Source organism: Thalassophryne amazonica, chromosome 18 (assembly GCF_902500255.1).
Source record: "Thalassophryne amazonica chromosome 18, fThaAma1.1, whole genome shotgun sequence".
Classification (NCBI taxonomy): Eukaryota; Metazoa; Chordata; class Actinopteri; order Batrachoidiformes; family Batrachoididae; genus Thalassophryne; species Thalassophryne amazonica.
Genome location: NC_047120.1, coordinates 55847709 through 55867145, shown reverse-complemented (window position 1 = coordinate 55867145; position 19437 = coordinate 55847709). Strand labels below are relative to the sequence as shown.

The 19437-nt window shown below is 41.4% G+C and overlaps 2 protein-coding genes across 4 annotated transcripts; both read left to right on the top strand.

The window, feature by feature from the left end:
* Positions 1–1742: 1742 nt before the first annotated feature.
* c18h8orf33 (chromosome 18 C8orf33 homolog) lies at positions 1743–5517 on the top strand. The gene is made up of 5 exons (XM_034193968.1): positions 1743–2052; positions 2530–2934; positions 3093–3183; positions 4478–4624; positions 4735–5517. Exons 1-5 carry the CDS (start codon positions 2029–2031, stop codon positions 4917–4919), a joined length of 852 nt encoding a protein of 283 aa, XP_034049859.1. The 5' UTR covers positions 1743–2028; the 3' UTR covers positions 4920–5517.
* Positions 5518–7221: 1704 nt separating this feature from the next.
* Positions 7222–19321, top strand: anks3 (ankyrin repeat and sterile alpha motif domain containing 3). 3 transcript variants are annotated; one of them, XM_034193936.1, is made up of 16 exons: positions 7338–7560; positions 11591–11775; positions 11862–12060; positions 12762–12880; positions 12971–13052; positions 13141–13258; positions 13350–13499; positions 14785–14910; positions 15079–15194; positions 15281–15445; positions 15887–16011; positions 16127–16268; positions 18098–18359; positions 18432–18470; positions 18555–18646; positions 18760–19321. In XM_034193936.1, exons 2-15 carry the CDS (start codon positions 11609–11611, stop codon positions 18635–18637), a joined length of 1893 nt encoding a protein of 630 aa, XP_034049827.1. In that variant the 5' UTR covers positions 7338–7560; positions 11591–11608; the 3' UTR covers positions 18638–18646; positions 18760–19321. The 3 variants fall into 3 exon arrangements, with proteins under 3 accessions (XP_034049826.1, XP_034049825.1, XP_034049827.1); XM_034193935.1 differs by lacking the exon at positions 7338–7560 and adding an exon at positions 7222–7292 and having other exon boundaries at positions 18098–18470; XM_034193934.1 differs by having other exon boundaries at positions 7335–7560; positions 18098–18470.
* Positions 19322–19437: the final 116 nt, after the last annotated feature.

Genomic DNA, 19437 nt, shown 5'->3' with positions numbered 1-19437 from the left:
ATGATGTAATGACAGCCATCTCCCCAGTGCCTTTACCTGACATGCAGCCCCATATCATCAATGACTGTGGAAATGTACATGTTCTCTTCAGGCAGTCATCTTTATAAATCTCATTGGAACGGCACCAAACAAAAGTTCCAGCATCATCACCTTGCCCAATGCAGATTGGAGATTCATCACTGAATATGACTTTCATCCAGTCATCCACAGTCTACGATTGCTTTTCCTTAGCCCATTGTGACCTTGTTTTTTCTGTTTAGATGTTAATGATGGCTTTCGTTTAGCATTTCTGTATGTAAATCCCATTTCCTTTAGGAGGTTTCTTACAGTTCAGTCACAGACGGTGACTCCAGTTTCCTCCCATTCGTTCCTCATTTGTTTTGTTGTGCATTTTCGATTTTTGAGACATATTGCTTTAAGTTTTCTGTCTTGACGTTTTGATGTCTTCCTTGGTCTACCAGTATGTTTGCCTTTAACAACCTTCCCATGTTGTTTGTATTTGGTCCAGAGTTTAGACACAGCTGTCTGTGAACAACCAACATCTTTTGCAACATTGCGTGATGATTTACCCTCTTTTAAGAGTTTGATAATCCTCTCCTTTGTTTCAATTGACATCTCTCGTGTTGGAGCCATGATTCATGTCAGTCCACTTGGTGCAACAGCTCTCCAAGGTGTGAGCACTCCTTTTTAGATGCAGACTAATGAGCAGGGAGGGGTGGTGGCCAAGTTTAGGGGTGGTGGCCAAGTGGTTAATGCGCTTGGTTTCAGTGCAGAAGGTTCAGGGTTCAAATCCCACCCCTGCCACATTTCTCCATGTAATGTGGAGTTGCGTCAGGAAGGGCATCCGGCGTAAAACCTGTGCCAATTCAACATGCAGATCCACCTTGGATTTGCTGTGGCGACCCCGAGTGCAAACAAGGGAGCAGCCGAAGGGACTCACTACTAACGAGCAGATCTGATTTGATGCAGGTGTTAGTTTTGGGGATGAAAATTTACAGGGTGATTCCATAATTTATTCCTCAGAATTGAGTGAGTCCATATTTTTTTCCTCTGCTTGGTCTAAAAAAGTAACTGTTACTGACTGCCACAATTTTTTTTTCCAGATTTCTTATAGTGTTTCTTAAAGCCAGAAAGTTGCCATTTGAAATGACTTTAGTTTTGTGTCATGTCTGTGATCTGCTTTTTTTCTATAAAATTAAACAACTGAATGAACATCCTCCGAGGCCGGTGATTCCATAATTTTTGCCAGGGGTTGTAGATGTCCGTCTGCCTGTTCTTCGGTCCATTTTCACTTGTTAGTGCGATATCTCAAGAACCAGTTGACAAATTTCATTCATATTTAGCATAAACGTGTAACTGGGTGATTCCCCCAAGAACAGTCGATTACGGTGACCTTTATGTCAATTTCAAGGTCACAGTGAGTGAGATAGTCAAGATACTGTCATTGCCACCCTTATTAGTGTGATATTTCAAGAACCAATTGACCAATTTCATTCATATTTAGCATAAGTGTGTACTTGGGAGATCCCCGACACTTTTTATTACTGATTTTTGGTTATTGCATAAATTTAGGTCATGCGATTTTAAAGGCAACAAGTATTGTAGCAGCTATTTGACAGTAGGGGGCAGTGTGAGACCATTACACCAAAGATTTTTCCTGATAGTAACGTATAGTTGGCCGGACTCGCCATTCTTTCCTGATTTTTAGGACAGCTGTAACTGCTTATGGGTTCTGAAGTTCGGTACCTGTTCCAGTATAATTAATAACTTGTATAAATATACAATTTGAAGGAAACCTCTAAAGTGGAACCACGTGCATTGGGGAAATGTTTTCCAGTCGGACATTTATATGTGAAGCTCCACGTAAGCATTGGCGTTATCCCTGAAGTAAATTACTTTGTATGTTTACTCGTAAAGTCCGTGTGTAATTCGTAAATTTGTAGAATTTTAGGTTTTGTATAAAATATGTTCGCAGGTTTAGTCTAGTTAATAATTTGGTACACCCGTCTCCATGTCTGTGGAAGAAGAATGAGCAAGAAAAAGCTGCTGTTTGTAGGTACTTTATTTTTATGCCTTAGTTTCCAACCTCAAGCTACAAAAACCTGTGTTTAAGCATTCTAATCTCGGGTGATATATATTTGTGTAATGTGGGTGGGCGTGGCCTAAAGTGATTACAGCTCCATGTTAACACCCTATATCAAAGTGTGCATAATTATTAGGCAGCTTTTTTTTATCCCAGGCAAAAAGGGCACACAAAAGGAGATTTGACAGACACTGAAAAGTTAAAACCTGTAAAATGCCTTTCAGAGGGAGGCAGCACTCTTGAAGTAACTGTTGTCGTAACAGACACATAATCTTTTGGCATGCAAGTTGCACTGAAGTATACATCACAGGACCTCCCAAAGTAGTGTAAACATTGAATAAATATACTTACACGCCAGGAAATACAGTCTATTCATTTATTCAGTGTAGTTCAGTGCCACGATACTCCCTAAACTTGTTTGTCCTTTCTGTGTGTTCATATTGAAGTCAAACAGGTCCACTGAAGCTGAGGACAGAACCAAAAACACTCTTTGGACACGCAGTGACAACACCTTCAAGTTTAACTTCTTCCCTGACAACCACCGACCATCTTCATCAAGCGGGAACCCTCCAGTGGTCCAGCCAACAGGAAGTCAGGCAGACTTTACAGGACAAGCATCTGCTTTTGCCTTCAACTTCCAAATCCCCCCTGACGATGATGTGAAGATGACCTCAGATGCCTCGTCTCACCTGAACAGCCAGCGCTGTGACACAGACGAAAAGCCTCTGGATCAGCAGCAAGTTAGCTCCACAACTGCATCAAAAACAAAAAAGAAGAAGAAGTCAGGCAAGAAAAATGAGTCTAAGGAACCTCAAAGTTCCACAGATCAAGGCGGTGAAGACACGGTGCTGGTCAGTATAAAATGTTTTAAAGCCGTTGTGGTGATGTGCCGTTTTCTGTTTTTGTTTTTTAATTGATCTGGGCTGGGTTTTATAAAAATATCTTAATTAGCGTAAGGTGCTTTTTAGGGAACTTTGTTCCGATGTTCAAATGTAACTTTATCTTTCAGAATGCAGAAGAACAGCTGAAAAGGCAGCTTGACTGGTGCATCGAACAGCTGGAAATGGGATTAAGGACACAAAAAGGAACACCAAAACAAAGTTAGTGGCACACCATAGGCTGTTTTTTTGCATTTGATGCTAAAATGACCAATCTGACCAAAGTGAGGATTCCGCATTGGGATTATAGTAAATGTTAATTGCACGGTTCTAGCTGCATTTCTTAGACTTCTACAACTTCAGTAGTATCACGCCTGTCTGACTGTATAAATCAGTGCTAGCTACAGATCCAGATCTGCATTTCTGTAATCATCTGTCACCAATCGGGTCCATAAATATTTGGGCGGTAAAGTAGAAATTGTCACTGGACATGATTGATGGGTTGAATATTGTGGTTTCAGAAATCATTTGAAATGTCAAAACAAGAAGCATGATCTCTGTTCCACACACCCCAAAAAAAAAGGTTAAGAATCGGCATCCAGAACCCAATCAAGACAAACATTTATTGATCAATTTCTCTTGATAATGTCGGGGTTTTTCTGTCTGCTGAACCCAACCCAGTAGTTTTATGTGGTGAGTGGGCTCATAAACTGCCAGAGGATGGACTTAAAAACAGATGTTATATTAAAAAGATGCCTACACTGATGAACAGAGTCAACTATGACAGCGCTGGGGTCTTGAAGCAAGCATCTTATGCACCATTGCAAACAAGAGCCTCGACATTAAGGCTAGGCTGTTCTTGAGCCTGCTCTTGCCCCGCCCCCAGGTGGACAGGTCTTGCCCTGTCGTGTGGTTCAATGGCTGCAGATGGCGGTGCGTTGACGTGGTAAACGGGTGACGTGATCACGTTGTCATGTTCAAGCAGTATGTGTCATTTCAAAACTTTGTGATGAATGTGTTGGTGTCAGTGTGATGAGCAAAGAACAGAACATTTCATGGCGCCGAGGTTTGTCCCAGACAGATATGAAGCACTTGGTTTTATCAGTTTAGACTGCACGCACATGATGACATTTGGGCATGGCCATGACTGTATGTAAAGGAGTCAGGTCAAATCCAGTTTGTAACATTAAGTGGTCTGAGGACATTTGGACATGCATCATGGTACATTCAAACAATAAGATTGATCCTTCCACCCTGTTTCATTGAAATGATCTTAAACCATTTTTTAGTTGATCGAAATGTTACATGCACTGTATAAGAGTTAAAGTGAGTTCTTTAGATCAGGTTGATCTGATAATGTTTGATCCGACAGAAAGTCGACAGTCAGATAATGAAGATAAAAACGCCAAAGTTCACCATGTGAGTGCATTCACAGCTTTATAGCATGAACAGCAGGACGCCACTTTTTGGATGCACCTTTCAAACAACACGGTTGCTGATTGTGTTCTGTCTGCAGAGGAGGAGACGAGTCGTGCCCTGAAGACTCTGCGGAGCTCCAAAGCTCCTCTGGCCAAGAAGAGGCAGGTGATGCGAGTCACGATGGGCGACTACAGGAGCAAAATGGAAGAGGAGAAGAGCAAACAGTTCAAACTGATTCAGAGTGGTGAGTGGGTGCTGCACTTTGAAAAGTACTCTGTGGAGTGAGTGTTGTGTCTTCTGCTCTGGCAGTGTGCGACTAAAGTGGGGACTAATTGATTTCTGCATTCCAAACAGAAGTTGCATCAGCTCAGGTCAAATCCGTGCCAAGTTCCTCAATGAAGTCTGCGTTCCACCGGAAAACTGAAGGAAAATCTCAGCCGACAGTCACAGAGGAGAAGCTGGCAGCATCGCCTCCTGAGGAAATGGCAGCATTTGTCTTCACTCCATCAAAGGAGCCGTTTCACTTCAGTTTTCTCTGATTTGTATCCAGATGTCACACAGGCGACTGGAGTGTGGTACCGCAGACTCTCCGGGCCTGTGCACCATGTTCTTTGTGTTACAAATAAACAGTGCACTCTTGTCAGATTGTTGTAATGAGGAGAAACCATAACGGTGCAGGTAATAACCATCATTATTGCTGACAAATTTTATGTGCTGCCTCTGATAAGAAGATAGAATTTGGGGCTTAACTGGACGCTTATTTTAATTTCTTTACCCTTCAGAGGCTTGTCATCTTAAGAATTTCTCATAATTTACTCTTGCCTTTTAAATTCAAGAAATGTTTTTCAAACTTATTTGTAGTATTTAACAAGTGTGTGTGTGTGCACCAAGAATTTAATCTCTGCAAGAAAATGGGCACTAAAGTGCATCTAAAAATTGCAGACTTTATCTTAAAGCTGCTGAAAAGCAACTTTAAAGTGATTTACAAGAACACTGATTTACTGCAATTACAGAAAAAAATAAAACTGAATTGCTATGTAAAGAGAGAGGGGTAAACTGTAGATAAAACTTAAAATGATTACGATACGATACGATACACTTTATTGTCCCCTCAGGGAAATTTGTCTTGGACTCATGCTAGGTGCCTTACAAGAAAAGAGAAAACAAACAATACAGATAAAAACACAACCACATCCATAACAAATTAACATGACAGGAGTCAGGAGAAACACCATAAATATTGCATAATTCCAATTTTAAACATTATTGTTTAACAATTTGATAGACATGGGGACGAATGAATTTTTAAATCTATTCAGTCTACTCCGAGGAACTCTGTACCTTCTCCCAGAAGGAAGGAGAGTGTACTCTGCATGAAGAACATGAACTGAATCCATCAGTATCCTCTGAGCTGCTTTCAAAACAGACTCTTCATAGAGTGAATTGAGGGACTGATATTGTTTCTTTCCGATTATCTTCATTGCATCATCAATTTGTTAAGTTTCGTTTTAAATTGTACAGAAAGATTGCCGTACCAGGCAGTCATGCCATACCTATTTTGAAGAGAATCAAAATCGTGTGTTGGCATAATGCAACCAGAAACCTTACCACTAGATGGCAGTAAGACATGAACACAGTTGCTTTAGATGTATGCACTGAGCTCACCTCACTGTTTTGGGGAACTATTTTAGCATTATGTAAGATTTGTGTTGGTTTGTTATTCCGACAGTAGAAACCTAGTGTTGACAAAGAGTAATATTTTATGTCACGAACAATAGTAAATTAATTTTAATCTACATCAGTGTTCATATTGTTGGAATAAGCAAATTTGGCCACGATTTTTAAAATATCTAGTCGATATCAACAGCAGGACATTAACAATGGGTTTATTTTAACTGTCTATCACAGCATATTAAAGTTGAAATCACACAGTGAAGACAAGCTCATATTGTGGTATAAATTTTTTTTTCTTATGAATGTATAATGCTTTTCCATCCATATCGCTTTACAATGATGCCTCACATTCACACAGAGGGACGCACAGATATCTTGGTGCTGCCATGCAAGGTGCTCACTACATGCTGGGAGCAACTCGGGCATTAAGGACCTTGCCCAAGGGCCTTTATTGATTTTCCGGTCTTGTTGGGTTTTGAACCAAGGATCCTTGGGTTTGAAGCCCAACACTTAATCACTAGACCGTCACCTCCCCATGAATCCATAGATGAGATCAATGAATCCCCCTCACCGAGATATTATATTTCCTGATTAACATGACATATAATAATACATTGATTTAAAATTTGGTGCCATCTGCTGAATATCGCAACCTGCTGGATGGATGATGGAAATAAGGAGCAGGTGTGATTTCATTTATACAGAGCCTTTAGATGAGCTGTTTTATCGCTTTGATTACCAAAGCCTGGGTCTGGTGGCCACAAGGGACACGACTGCTTCAAAGTAACAACTGTGAAACGGGTCAACGGTCCAATTTCTTTAGCGCTATTAAGAATGGAAACCACGTACAAAAGGTGCAGGTCTTGCAGTGTGATTTGCTTCTCATTGTCATTCTGTATCTGTACCACAAGATCACTCGCATTCCTGATGTGCTTTTGGACTTTAACATCAAGATTGTCTATGTCAAAATAGATGGACATAAGTCCTGACTTTTTTTCCTCATTTCACTGTGTCGTTTCTTTATCATTTCTCAACTCTAATTCACTTAAATATTTTGTTCTTATTTTTGCATGTGATTTAAACAGTCATTTAATTTCCGTTTGTACTTTTTGTGTGATTCAAAAAAAAAAAAAAAAAAAAAGCCTAACGGGAAAAGGAAGTTGTTGGTCAACACGAGCACGATTAAGTGTGACACACGAGAAGCTTGAGCTGCTGAGAAAAGAAAGAAGTTTCTGACTGTACGTTTTATTATGTACATAGCGTCTAAAGGTTTTTGACACAACAATGTGCTCATTTAGTCGCAATTCATTCAGGGCGAGAGTCGTGGAGAGACGTTTGCTGTTGGGTTGGAATTTTCTCGCTAAGCTAGCTCTAGCTTCAACATAACGGAACTTCACGTTAGTTATTTGTTGATAAATGACAACACGAAGCTTTGTGGGGAAAAAAGGCGTTTGACACCGTTCTCCATCGAAGACTACTAGGAAAACAGTAGTTACAGCATTAGAGGTAAACGTGAGAAGACAAGAAGTTTATGTAAATGCTGTTTGTTCAAGCTGGATTGACGTCCCCTAGTGGTGTTCCCCACGGAAGCATATTAGGACCTATATTGTTTGTAATTTGCCAAAAAATTATGATGTTGAAGGTCATTATATTCACAGATGATAAGCAGAATTTGTATGTAGCCATATTAATAATTACAAATTCTATTCGCACATAGCACAGCTGTGTTATGGTTGTGGTTAGGGTTAAGATTAGTGGTTGAGTTAATGTAATTTAGGAATCCACGTGTCAATAGCAAATACTTGTAGGCAGTGGCTATTTGTTCGTAGCCGTATTCGTATAGTGAACTTCTGGTATTATGTTGTGTCAATATAGGTCACGTGATCATGAGGCTATATATGTGTGTATATATATATATATATATATATGTATTTGCTATACATAGATTCCTAAACTACATTAATCACAAACACTAATCCTAACCCTAGCTATAACGCTTAACCATAACCCTTATCCATAAACTTAACCATAACAAGGCTGTGTTAGAATAGAATTTGTGATTATTAATACGGCTATGTATGAATAGCCACTTTCATACGTGTACAAGTACGTAACCTCATGATTGGATGACCTATATTGACCAATGACAGAGATGTTACATACAATAGCATTTCACTATACAAATACAATGACGTGCGGATGCCTTTGAAGTTCTAGCTAGTAGTGCCACATACTGAGATGACTCCCGTATCAGATTTGGATATTTGCTGTCTGCGCATGCACAAAAAAGGAAGTTTGTTCTGTACTGACTGAGTTTACCTTTTCTGTATGTGGAGACGGTGCTGGTTTCAAATTATGGGCACAAAATACCTGCCTGTAAACCTGATTTTGGTCTGTACAAAGAAAAGGTAAACTCATTGTAGAACAAACTTCCTGTTTTCCCAGAGATAAGATCAGAACTTATTCACATTAAACCTGATTTTGTTCCGTACACAGAAAGAGTAAACTCAGTACGGATCAAACTCCCCCATTTTTTCTGCTTGTGCAGATATGGCATATACAAATCTGGTACGGGGTAATCGCAGTATGTGATACCGGAAAAGTGCAAGGTCCTCCTACATATATCAAGCATATTCAGCAGAGAGAGTATTATGTGAAGAAAGATGGTATACCACACAGGCTAGAGCCAGCAGAGGAAAAGACGGCTGACATATAATGTCATATCAACCAGAAGATCAACAAAGCTAACATGATTTTTTTTTTTCTTTTCTTTTACTGTTGTAATATATCTTGTGCTTAGGACTCCTTTTATAAGCTAAGGTAGCTTCTTGGGAGATCCTTTTTACAAATTTCAAGAAAGCTTCCTCAAATGCATACTTTCTGAAATGTAAATGAAATGTCTTTCTTTAACTCAGCCACATGGGGTGTGCAGCCAGTACATTCTGAGTGCCGGTCCCAAGCCCGGATAAATGAGGAGGGTTGCGTCAGGAAGGGCATCCGACGTAAAACAAGCCAACCGAACTATGCAGACTCAGAATCGAATTCCAATACCGGATCGGTCGCGGCCCGGGTTAACAACGTCCGCCACCGGTGCTATTGCCCAACAGGGTGCCGGTGGAAATTGGGCTACTCCTGGGCGAAGACGACGAAGAGAAGGAGGAAAACGTTGCCACGAGCAGCGGGAGAAGAAGAAAACTAGAAGGGTGGAAATGAGAGTGGGGACTTTGAATATGGAGCCACCAGGCAGGAGGAGAAGAGGGAGACCAAAGAGGAGGTTCATGGATGTGCTGAGAGAGGACATGCAGGTGGTTGGTGTGACAGAGGAAGATACAGAGGACAGGGTGAGATGGAAACGATTGATCTGCTGTGGCGACCCCTAACGGGAACAGCTGAAAGACAAAAGAAGAAGAAGAAATGAAATGTCTTTCTTTGAAATATCTGTAAATAAAATTAAAAAAAAAAAAAATAGTAAGAGGCAGTTTTGTACACCTGAATGGGACTACCTTCAAAAGCCTCTACAGAGCAGTAGTCTATCCACAGCTTGATTATAGTAGTGCAGTTTGGAGACCGTCTCTCAAGGGTGACGTATTATCTGTAAAGAATGTACAAAGGAGGACAACAAAGCTCAGTTGTTCCCTGAAAGATATTAGTTACGAGGATAGACTGAGGAAAATAAATCTACCAACACTCAGGTACATAACACCTTCTGGGTGACATGAATGATCGAGACACTCAAGATGCTGCCTGGTGTGTACAGTTAGGAAGTGACGCCACACCTACAGCTTGAAAACTCCAGGACGACAAGGTGCAGCAGCCTCAGGGTTGCAAACACCTTAAGGTTTAAGTTGCTAATCCAACTTAAACCTGTGCAATTTCACCCAGAGAATTGTCAATATTTGCACAAGCTTACCAGAGAAAGTTAGTAGGTAAGTAAGTAAAATGTATTTGTATAGCACATTTAAATACAGCTCACACTGACCAAAGTGCTATACATAGTCCACTAAGTAAGAAACATAATAAGTACACTTACAAATCAACAATTTAAACTTAAATGACATCGAGAGACAACAATTAATTACAGACATAACAAGGTAAGACAAAATGTGGGGAAACCCAGAGTAAGGTTTGTGAAACTTATTATTTTGTCTGTTGACTGACTCTGGGGAAAGTTCCAGTGACTGCAGGGAAAGCTCTGCTGACTGTGGGGAAAGCCTCACTGGCAGCTGGGAAAGACCGCAGGTCGGGATCCTTTTGGGGGCATGTAAGACCAAATGGAATGTAATGGGCCAGGGCTGTGTCTGGGGTAGTATTTGTCTAGCTTGCCTGGGAGGGTTTTCCAGTAGCTATGTCCCTTTGTTGACTTAGTGGGGGCTCCCTCTCTGCCTGCATCCTTGTAACACAACAGGTCCCCCAGGGGTGGTGCAGGGCTACTGGAGGTAGGCGGGTGGGCTGAATTTTACTACAGGTCCCATCGCACCGTAGGGTGTATTGTGAAACCCATGTGTTTTGAGCCTGGATTTAAAAACTGTAATTGAGGCTGCATTTCTAATGTTATGTCAGGTGGCAGTTTGTTCCACAGCTGAGGATCAGCAAGCGCAACAGCTGTGTCACCTTTTTGTTTAAGTCAGGACCATGGGACATAAAGGAGACCTTGGCTGGAAGATCTAGAAGACGTGGTAGCTACCTTGAAATGAATGAGATCAGCTATATAACTGTGGGCCAGGGAGTTAATGGCCTTAAACTCTGAATCCTACACTGGACTGGGAGCCAATGCAGGGAGGCTAGGACCGGTGTGATATGCTCACATTTTTTTAGTGTTAGTAAGCAGCCTAGCCACTGCGGTTTGGACCATCTGAAGCTGTATCATCAGATTCAAAGGGAGACCAAAGTAAAGGAAATTAGAATAGTCTTGGTGTGAGGTTATGAAAGCGTGGATGACTTTTTCCAGATCCTTATAGGACAGAACAGACTTTAGTTTGGCAATAATTCTTAATTGATTGAGACTGTCAATTCCTAGCATCTCAGATGACTTGACCATTGTTGGGTAAATCTGGATGTAAGATACAATTTTGAAGCTGCTCTCAATCCCAAAAACAACCGTCCAAATTCATATCTGGATAGACAGGACCACGAGGACCTTCGTCCAGAGGGTTCTGGCACTTCTAGTCTGGTTACGTGGTTCTGACACTTGGTCTTAGTAGACTCATATGAGGCATTGTGGTTGCATTATGAGGGAACAACACCTACAACAATATGGTCATGTGGTGTTTTTCCCTTGAGCGTGCTTCAGTGGGCAGGTGCTTCAGTGGCTAGTTTTAGGAGCTGGTGTTGGTCAGCCTAGTGCCCAGGATGGTGCTGTAACGTGGCAGATGCAGCATCAGTGCATGTTCCCAGACCCGATTTTTGTAACTACTGTTTGACATCATTTTTGTGTCTAGTGTAAAGAAACCTTACAACTTTGCCACTGTCTGATAATAGTGGGACTTGTTGGCTTTGTAATGCTGAAGATGACTCAACGGGTGACTTGTGTCTTCAGGTGTGCACTGAGGGGAAAATGTCTGAGCTAAGTGATGAAGCCAGTGAGTCAGAGCAGCTGAATGCCAGCCTCTCCTTGTGGCTGGGTGACTGCTTGGTGTGTCCCGAGGAGCTGGATGTTCCTCTGGACCTCTACACTGCCTGCTCGATTGGACAGTACGATGTAGTGGCAGAGTGCATCAAAAAGTGGGTACCTTGATAATGTTACCATCTGTACTTAATTTTCCCTGCAGATTATTTAAACAAAAAAAAAAATCCTTTTCTCCTTTCAGACGAGAGGTGGATTTGGATGGTAAGAACATTGGAGGATGGACTCCGCTGATGTATGCATCTTATATCGGCCATGACAACATTGTAAATCTCCTGCTGGAGGCTGGCGTGAATGTAAATGCACCCACCGTGAAAGGACTGACCCCCCTGATGCTGGCAGCAAGCTGTGGCAATGAAAGTATCGCATACTTTTTGCTTCAGGTATATACTGACAGTCAGCATTGAAGCCTGGACTAACGTGTATTTTAAGGTAAAATACAAGATTATTACTGTTAACAAAGGCGATATATGAGGCCAGATGAAAATGTGCAGTGAGCTTTGAGAGTCTCGACCGAAGCTTGTTCCGTTCTTGGACTGTGTAAGTGTAGCTCTTCCCAGCCTCATTTCCAGTTTAAAATAAGATGCAGTTAAAAAGTTTACTGTGATAGTGTACTGCTTGTCATCACTGATGACTTTCATGTTTGTGCAAGCTGATTTTGATTCTTGTAAAACACCACATGCTACCTGGAACATAGTAGGTTAATCTATAAATTCTTTGTTTGTATGTGTGATTTTTACTTATTTTTAATACATTTGCAAAGATTTAAAATAAAAAAAAACAACTTTTTTCATGTTGTCATTATGGGGTGTTGTGAGTAGAATTTTATGGGGAAAAAAAATTTAATTTACTCCATTTTGGCTGTAACAAAATGTGGAAAAAGTGAAGCGCTGTGAATACTTTCTGGATGCCCTGAATATTTCAGCTTTGTTTTTGAAGAATTAGAAAAGATATACAGTAGGTAAAGAATTATTATTTTTTTTTATAAGGTGTTTGGAGATTGAAACACACTGATGTCTGTAAATAATTGTTTTTTACTTTATTATCTGTGTAAGAAATGCTGCGTCTTGTTGTTGTCTAACAGCAAGGCGCTGATTTGGAGCTGAAGGACTCTCGAGGTTGGACCGCTCTCTTCCACTGCACCAGCACAGGCCATCAGATGGTCAAGTTCCTGCTGGACAACAATGCTGATGCCAATGTGAAGTCAGTGCTTCGTTTTGGGTGTTTTCTTTCCTCCTCCATTGTAACAACCCTGCAGTCGTCCATTCACTTTTTTTTTTTTTGTCTTCACAGAGAGCACGTGTCTGGTTTCACTCCTTTGATGGAGGCTGCTGCTTGTGGCCATGAAATCATTGTTCAGTACCTGCTTGATCATGTGAGTCATTTATAATCTACAAATCTGCCATTCAGGTTGAAGACAGGTGATGATGTCACAGCATGCAGTTTCATTTATGCATTTACAGAAAGTTAAAGTGGACGATCGCAACGCTAAGGGAGAGACTGCCCGCATCTTAGCCATGATATACGGCTATACCAAGATCGTCAGCCTCATTGACACACACTCTTCAAAAATCAAACTGGGTATTTTTTTTTAAGCAGCTTCATGTCTCATTTGTCATTTTGTATTCCAACTGATTTGATCAGTATTGTCTTTTTTTCTTCATTCTATCAGGGCGTTTTGAGGACCTGAGCTCATCTGAGGACTCCGATAGCGCACCCCGGAGGCACCGGCTAAGTCGGAGCCGAACTAAAGGCATTAGCATTCATGACGGGCCCCAGGCCATCGCCAAGTTCCGAGTAGGAGACACCAGCAAACTGTGTGGTAGTGTCACATAAGATATCCAATATCTGCCAGCCTGTAATACACCAATTACACTTTACCGACGTAGGTGCTTATCAAAGTTCAGTGTGAGTTGGGTACAATTGGGGGACAGCAAACACCTATTTTTCCTGCGACAGGAAGAGATTGAGATAGTGAGTTTTTTCAGAATGCCTCTGTATCAGTCACACTAATACAGAGGTGTCCTGAAAGACTTCATGGGTGTGAAATTTGGTCCGCTTTATATTTTTATGCAGCTTCTTCTCCGTGTAATGCTGCGTTTACACATAGGCAAGACGTATTACGAGTGTCATATTTGCGTCATTCTTGGCACATTCCTGATATTCTTAATGTGACTTAATGCGTCTGAATAGGTTTCTTAATAGTGCGTGTTGGTGTGTGATTTTCGTGGAGCATGTTTTTGGCTGTCAACAAAAATCTTCCACGAATGTCACGCACCACCCTCATTTCACCTCATGTCATGGAAGTCGCAACTGAGCGTCTTGATTAGTGTTGATCCTTAATAGAGCGTGACAGTGTTCTTCTCTGACATGCTCACAATTGAACCCTGCTGCACCAGTTTCATTGCTGCAGTATGCTGAAGGAGGACAGTGACGCCAAGTCGGCTAAAAGTCTTGTTCCAGTGCTCATCAGCGCACTCCTGCAGGTGTTCCACCTGCACCTGATATTTGGGAAAAAGAGCGAGACAAGAGCCGCATGGAGCCACACATCTGGCTCTCTCTGTCTCCTCCTCCTCTCTGCGCCACTCCATGGCACAGAGCCCAACTAAGCATGCAGTCACAAAGTTCTGCTGTGGATTAATCTAGATTTTGAGGAGCAAACTGGAGCAATCTGAATTGCTCAGCAGCTGACGGTAGGATGAATATGGGTTTGTGTGCGTGGAGACAATTCGCCTCATTAACAATGTGACAGAACCTAACGATGCACTGTTATGCACAATAGCACGGAACATTATTCTTGACCGTGCGTAATGGTTCCTGATAATTCACCAACACGTGCCATTAATCGTAACTCGTGGTAACAGGTTGCACCAGTTCCTGAGGAGACCTGACGCCTCTGCCCAGAATCATCACATTCATGATCAGCGGCCCAGAATGTATACTTTGTGGCATTCATGACTTGTCGTCATTATGTGTAAATGCAGCATAACTGCCTGCACTGAACCATCATGTCCGTACCGTGGTGGATTGGTGCAAATACATGTAGTCTTCCACCCTAACATATGAATTAGAGTGTGCCTGGAACTCTTCTTCTGTTCGTCTTCCAGAGCCACCTGCGGCACCACCAGGCTACGTGACATTCCGTGACACTGGGGAACAGAGTGACATAATCTCTTACCGTGATGTCACCTCGCCCATTAACGAACTGGACGGCCAGAGCAACAGCAGCAGAGGTGTGGGCAAGTTATCAAAATAGCTTCCAATAACATGTACTGTGACATATTATTGGAGGAAATGCACTTCACGTTGATGTATAATTAAATTCAGTGGGATTTTAGAAATCCTCAGTACAGGTTAAGTATCTGCTACACATGTAAATATTGTCTGTCATGTGGTTGCAGACGAGAGTCCGTTCTTTGACAATGACATGTCCACCATGAGGAGCAGCAGTAGCAGCAGCGAATGCCTGCCTCATGCGATTGGCCTAAACTGGGAAGGATCTGTGGAGAGTAATGATGTGAATGTACACCATTAACATAAAAAAAGACAAAACACACTAGCTGGATTGCACTTTGACCTTGATAACTTACCGTTTTCCTTCAGGATTCTGATCAATGCAAAAAGAGCAGCTCTCGCCGAGTAAGTAAGAACCATCACTCAAAAGGCAAGAGTCGCCAAGGGAGCAGCGACGCAGTATACTTCAGTAGCACAGCAAACTGTGGGACCCAGTCGCATGTTGGTCCTTCACCCTCATACGCTGGCCCAAAGGTACATTTGAGTTGTGATTTCAAATTCCAGTAAAGCCAGCTGTAATTACAGTAGTGTTCACAATAAAAGTAGTGCTATGTGACTAAAAAGATTAATCCAGGTTTTGAGTATATTTATTGTTACATGGGAAACAAGGTACCAGTAGATTCTCACAAATCCAACAAGACCAAGCATTCATGATATGCACACTCTTAAGGCTATGAAATTGGGCTATTAGTAAAAAAGTAGAAAAGGGGGTGTTCACAATAATAATACAACAGAGGATTTACTGAATCTACTGGTACCTTGTTTCCCATGTAACAATAAGAAATATACTCAAAACCTGGATTAATCTTTTTAGTCACATAGCACTACTATTATTCTGAACAATACTGTATGTGTTAGATTAGGAGCAGTTTTTCTCTGGACTGTTATGGCTCTTCTTTTTTATTTCCATCGTAGGATCTGGCAGAGTTCTTGGAGCAAATTGGCTTCTCAAAGTACCTCCCCTTACTCGAAGAGCAAGACATTGACCTGCGGATCTTTCTCACCCTCACTGAGAATGACTTAAAGGAAGTAGGGATCACGTAAGACACTTCAGGTCCTGCTTTCACATTTACCGCAGCACTCACAGTGCTCATATATCCTTGGCTTTTCTGTTTAGAAACAAACTCTGTTCTTTTTTTTTGTGTGACTCCATAGACTGTTTGGACCAAAACGCAAGATGACCTCTGCTATTGCGAGATGGCACAGCAGTGCTCGACCACCCAGCGATGCTTTAGAACAGTCCTATGCTGACAAGCTCGAGGCTGAGATGCAAGAGATGGCCATTCAGCTCCACAAGGTGATCCCTGGACTTAACCTAGATTATAGGTGCTGCTTGTGATCTAATTTGTAAGATTATTCTTAAGGTGTTGGGAGAACGAAACATTGTGAAGTCTTGATTATTAGCCTAGCCTTTCGGGCTGGGCAATAAAATTTAACATGATAATGATAAGTTTTGGACATTAATAGGTCTAACAGCCGAGATGGATCTGCATGTTGATTAGACACAAGTTTTACACTGGATGCTCTTCCTGACACAACTGCACATTACATGAAGAATGGGCACAGGTGGTCTTCAGGGTTCTCGCTAGAATCATTTTAGACTGCTGATCTCTGCTGTTTGTGGCAGAGATATGAAGAAAATGAGAAATATATATTTTTTCTAATTATTTGGTTGAAATTGCAAAGTAAAACAAAAGTATGACACTATAAGCTTGAAATACATTTGAATTGGTACATTTTTCAGCAACATTTCAGTTCATTTTTTGGAAAATCTGTGGTAGGCAGGACTGCTAATTTGAACACGAGAGCCAGGAGGAAATTTGCAGTACTGGGTGGTGGTCTTGAACCAGGAACCTTTTGGAAACAAGTGCACTAACTGCTTGGTCACCGTGCTGTTCCCTAAAAGTCTATTACACAGGACAAATAAACAGGAGAACGTCTGTAATTTGTAGCTTGCATGTAAAAGGCACAACCATTTGTTGAAGTTCTGAAGAAAGTGCCAGAAACGGGGAAAAAAGGGAGTGAGAGTAGACCTGGTGAGGGGCATGAAATATGACTGTGAAAGTGAAGCTGAAACATCCTCTTAAGATGAGGATAATAACAAAAATGTTGTAAGCTTTGTTGATACTTAAAGCAGAAAACAAAATACACACATGCTGAATTGTGTGGTGAGAACTAAAGTCAAAGTCGAAGGAAAAACACGAACAGATGTGAGATATGCATTACTGCTGCTACACTAATAGTGTAGCACTTTGCTTTATACACAAATTGCTTTCCAAAATACAACACAGTAAAAGACAAAAGTGTAACTTGAATCCTGTAGTTTCTAGAGAGTTTCATGATTATCAGCATAGTTTTCAAACTGGTAGCATTAATGAATATCAATATGGAAAAAAGATGTTTCATTTAACCATATCTTCCACATCTGCTTGCCCCAATTTGCAAGTCATATTGTAGACTCATTGGCTGTTCTCTGTACATAACTGCAGGTTTTACCTTAAGTATCAAATGCATGTTGATATAGCTGCTTGTATTTTATTTTGGACTGGCCACAAAGGAACCATGAGTTGTGTAGGACTAATTATTAATTTACATGTGTAGCTGGGTTTTCATTTTCTGGCAGACCACATGATTGAAAGATGAGTACCTTTTGATTTTCTATAAAATTTAGTTCATGTTGACATTTAGTACCTTTATTTCTGCTACTTGTATTGCTAGTAATGTATTTATTTTTGAACGATTTTGCCACTGCAAATGTCTTGAGTTTTACACTGTGAGAGCTTGCAGATGACATGAAGAAAGATATACAAATACGCAAGGTTCCTGAGAGAGTGTTGTTCTATATGTCCAGCAGATATCCAGCAAAACATCCTGAGGCCTGTTTGTTTTAAGCAGTACATTTTCAGCCATCAGTTCATCTCTCTTTGGGGAACAGAGATCAGGATCGGTCATTCTTCTATTTGTCTTCAGCTAGCACCAGTCATGCAACAGGGTTATTGGCTAAAATGTCTTTGCTGTTCAACTTTTAGACAATCTCCCCTTTTCCTACCCGTGATACAAACAGCTGACTATACAACAAAGTCCAAGCTCATGTGTGAAGTGCCCTGAACTTCTTTTTCTTCACAGCACTATGAGGAGGTGGGGAGCCTGCAGAGCCAAGTGTCCCAGGAAAAGGAGCTTCGTACTGTGATGGAGGGATGCCTGATGGAGGACAAGATGGCCTGGAGGAGGGTCCATGCTGAGTTAGTGGAGAATCACCGTCTGGCACAAGACATGTGTGCCACACTGGCAAAGGCCAGAAGCTGCCGCGCTGAACTACTCTCTTGTCTCACCACAAGTGGGAGTGGTGGCGTGGAAGATACAGTAAAGGGTGATACTGGTGTTCACAGTGAGTTCAAGTGCACACCATCTCTCTCTACATGTGTTTCCACAGAGGGCCTGACTCCCACATCTTTTCTAGATCTAATGAAGAAGTTGGATTCCTGTGAAGAAGAACTTGGTATGACTGTGACGCTCAGCTTATAAAGTCCCAGTGTTACTGTCAGTTACCTGATGCTGGTTTCTGTTTGATTCTTCACACCAGCGGGAACCTTACAAATCGTACTTCAGAGCCTCAGGCGACTGAGTGCTACAGAGAAAGTCTCCGATAGCTGGGAGCATCCTTAACCTTTACAGGTGAGTTCTTACAACAAACTACGGAATCTCAAGTTTGCCTTTGACGTGACAGATGCTAGAAAAAAGCTCTCCTCTTAAGCCAAGCTCTAGTAATTTACTTTTTGTATGTAAAAGTGCATCTGTCACCATTGACGGAGGGTGAGTTTACCACCCTGAACCCGATGCGAGAGAAGGCCAAAGACGAGGCCAGCCTTGTCAAGCAGCTGCTGCTTTGAGAAGAGGCTGACGTACCAGAGCTCGCCACACGTGGACGAGGTCAGAGGCAGCTACTGCAGCAAAGTGACAAGCAGGCAGGAAGGGTACGTGACCCTCACATGCTTGTGCAGGTGTTTACTGGACTTGTGTAATGGCACTGCAGAAGAGGAGGGATGAACATGCATCTTTCTTCAAGCTGTCTTACTGTGAAAAGTATGAGATGAGGTGGAAAAGTTTTCACCACAAGAAGAAAAGGTACATTTATTTAAGATGCGATAGTCTATTTAGTTCAAGTGTTCATACAGCTGTGCTTCAGTTTGAATGAGATCTTTGTGTATATGCTGTTGAGTATTAACTGTCCTGCTGGATGTATTTTAAAGAGTAACTCATGGTATACAGTGCAGTTGGTGTGAATTTCTCTTTCTACATGCAGTTTGACACTGAAATTCCCTTTCCATGTCTCATCATTACCAGCTGAACTAACTTCAGTTTTTCAAACATTTGATTTTGTGAAAATGAATTAGTAAAATGTCCTGTCTCATTTTCTTCTACAAATTCCATGTGTTGGACACAGTAAAAATTTCATTATATTCTAC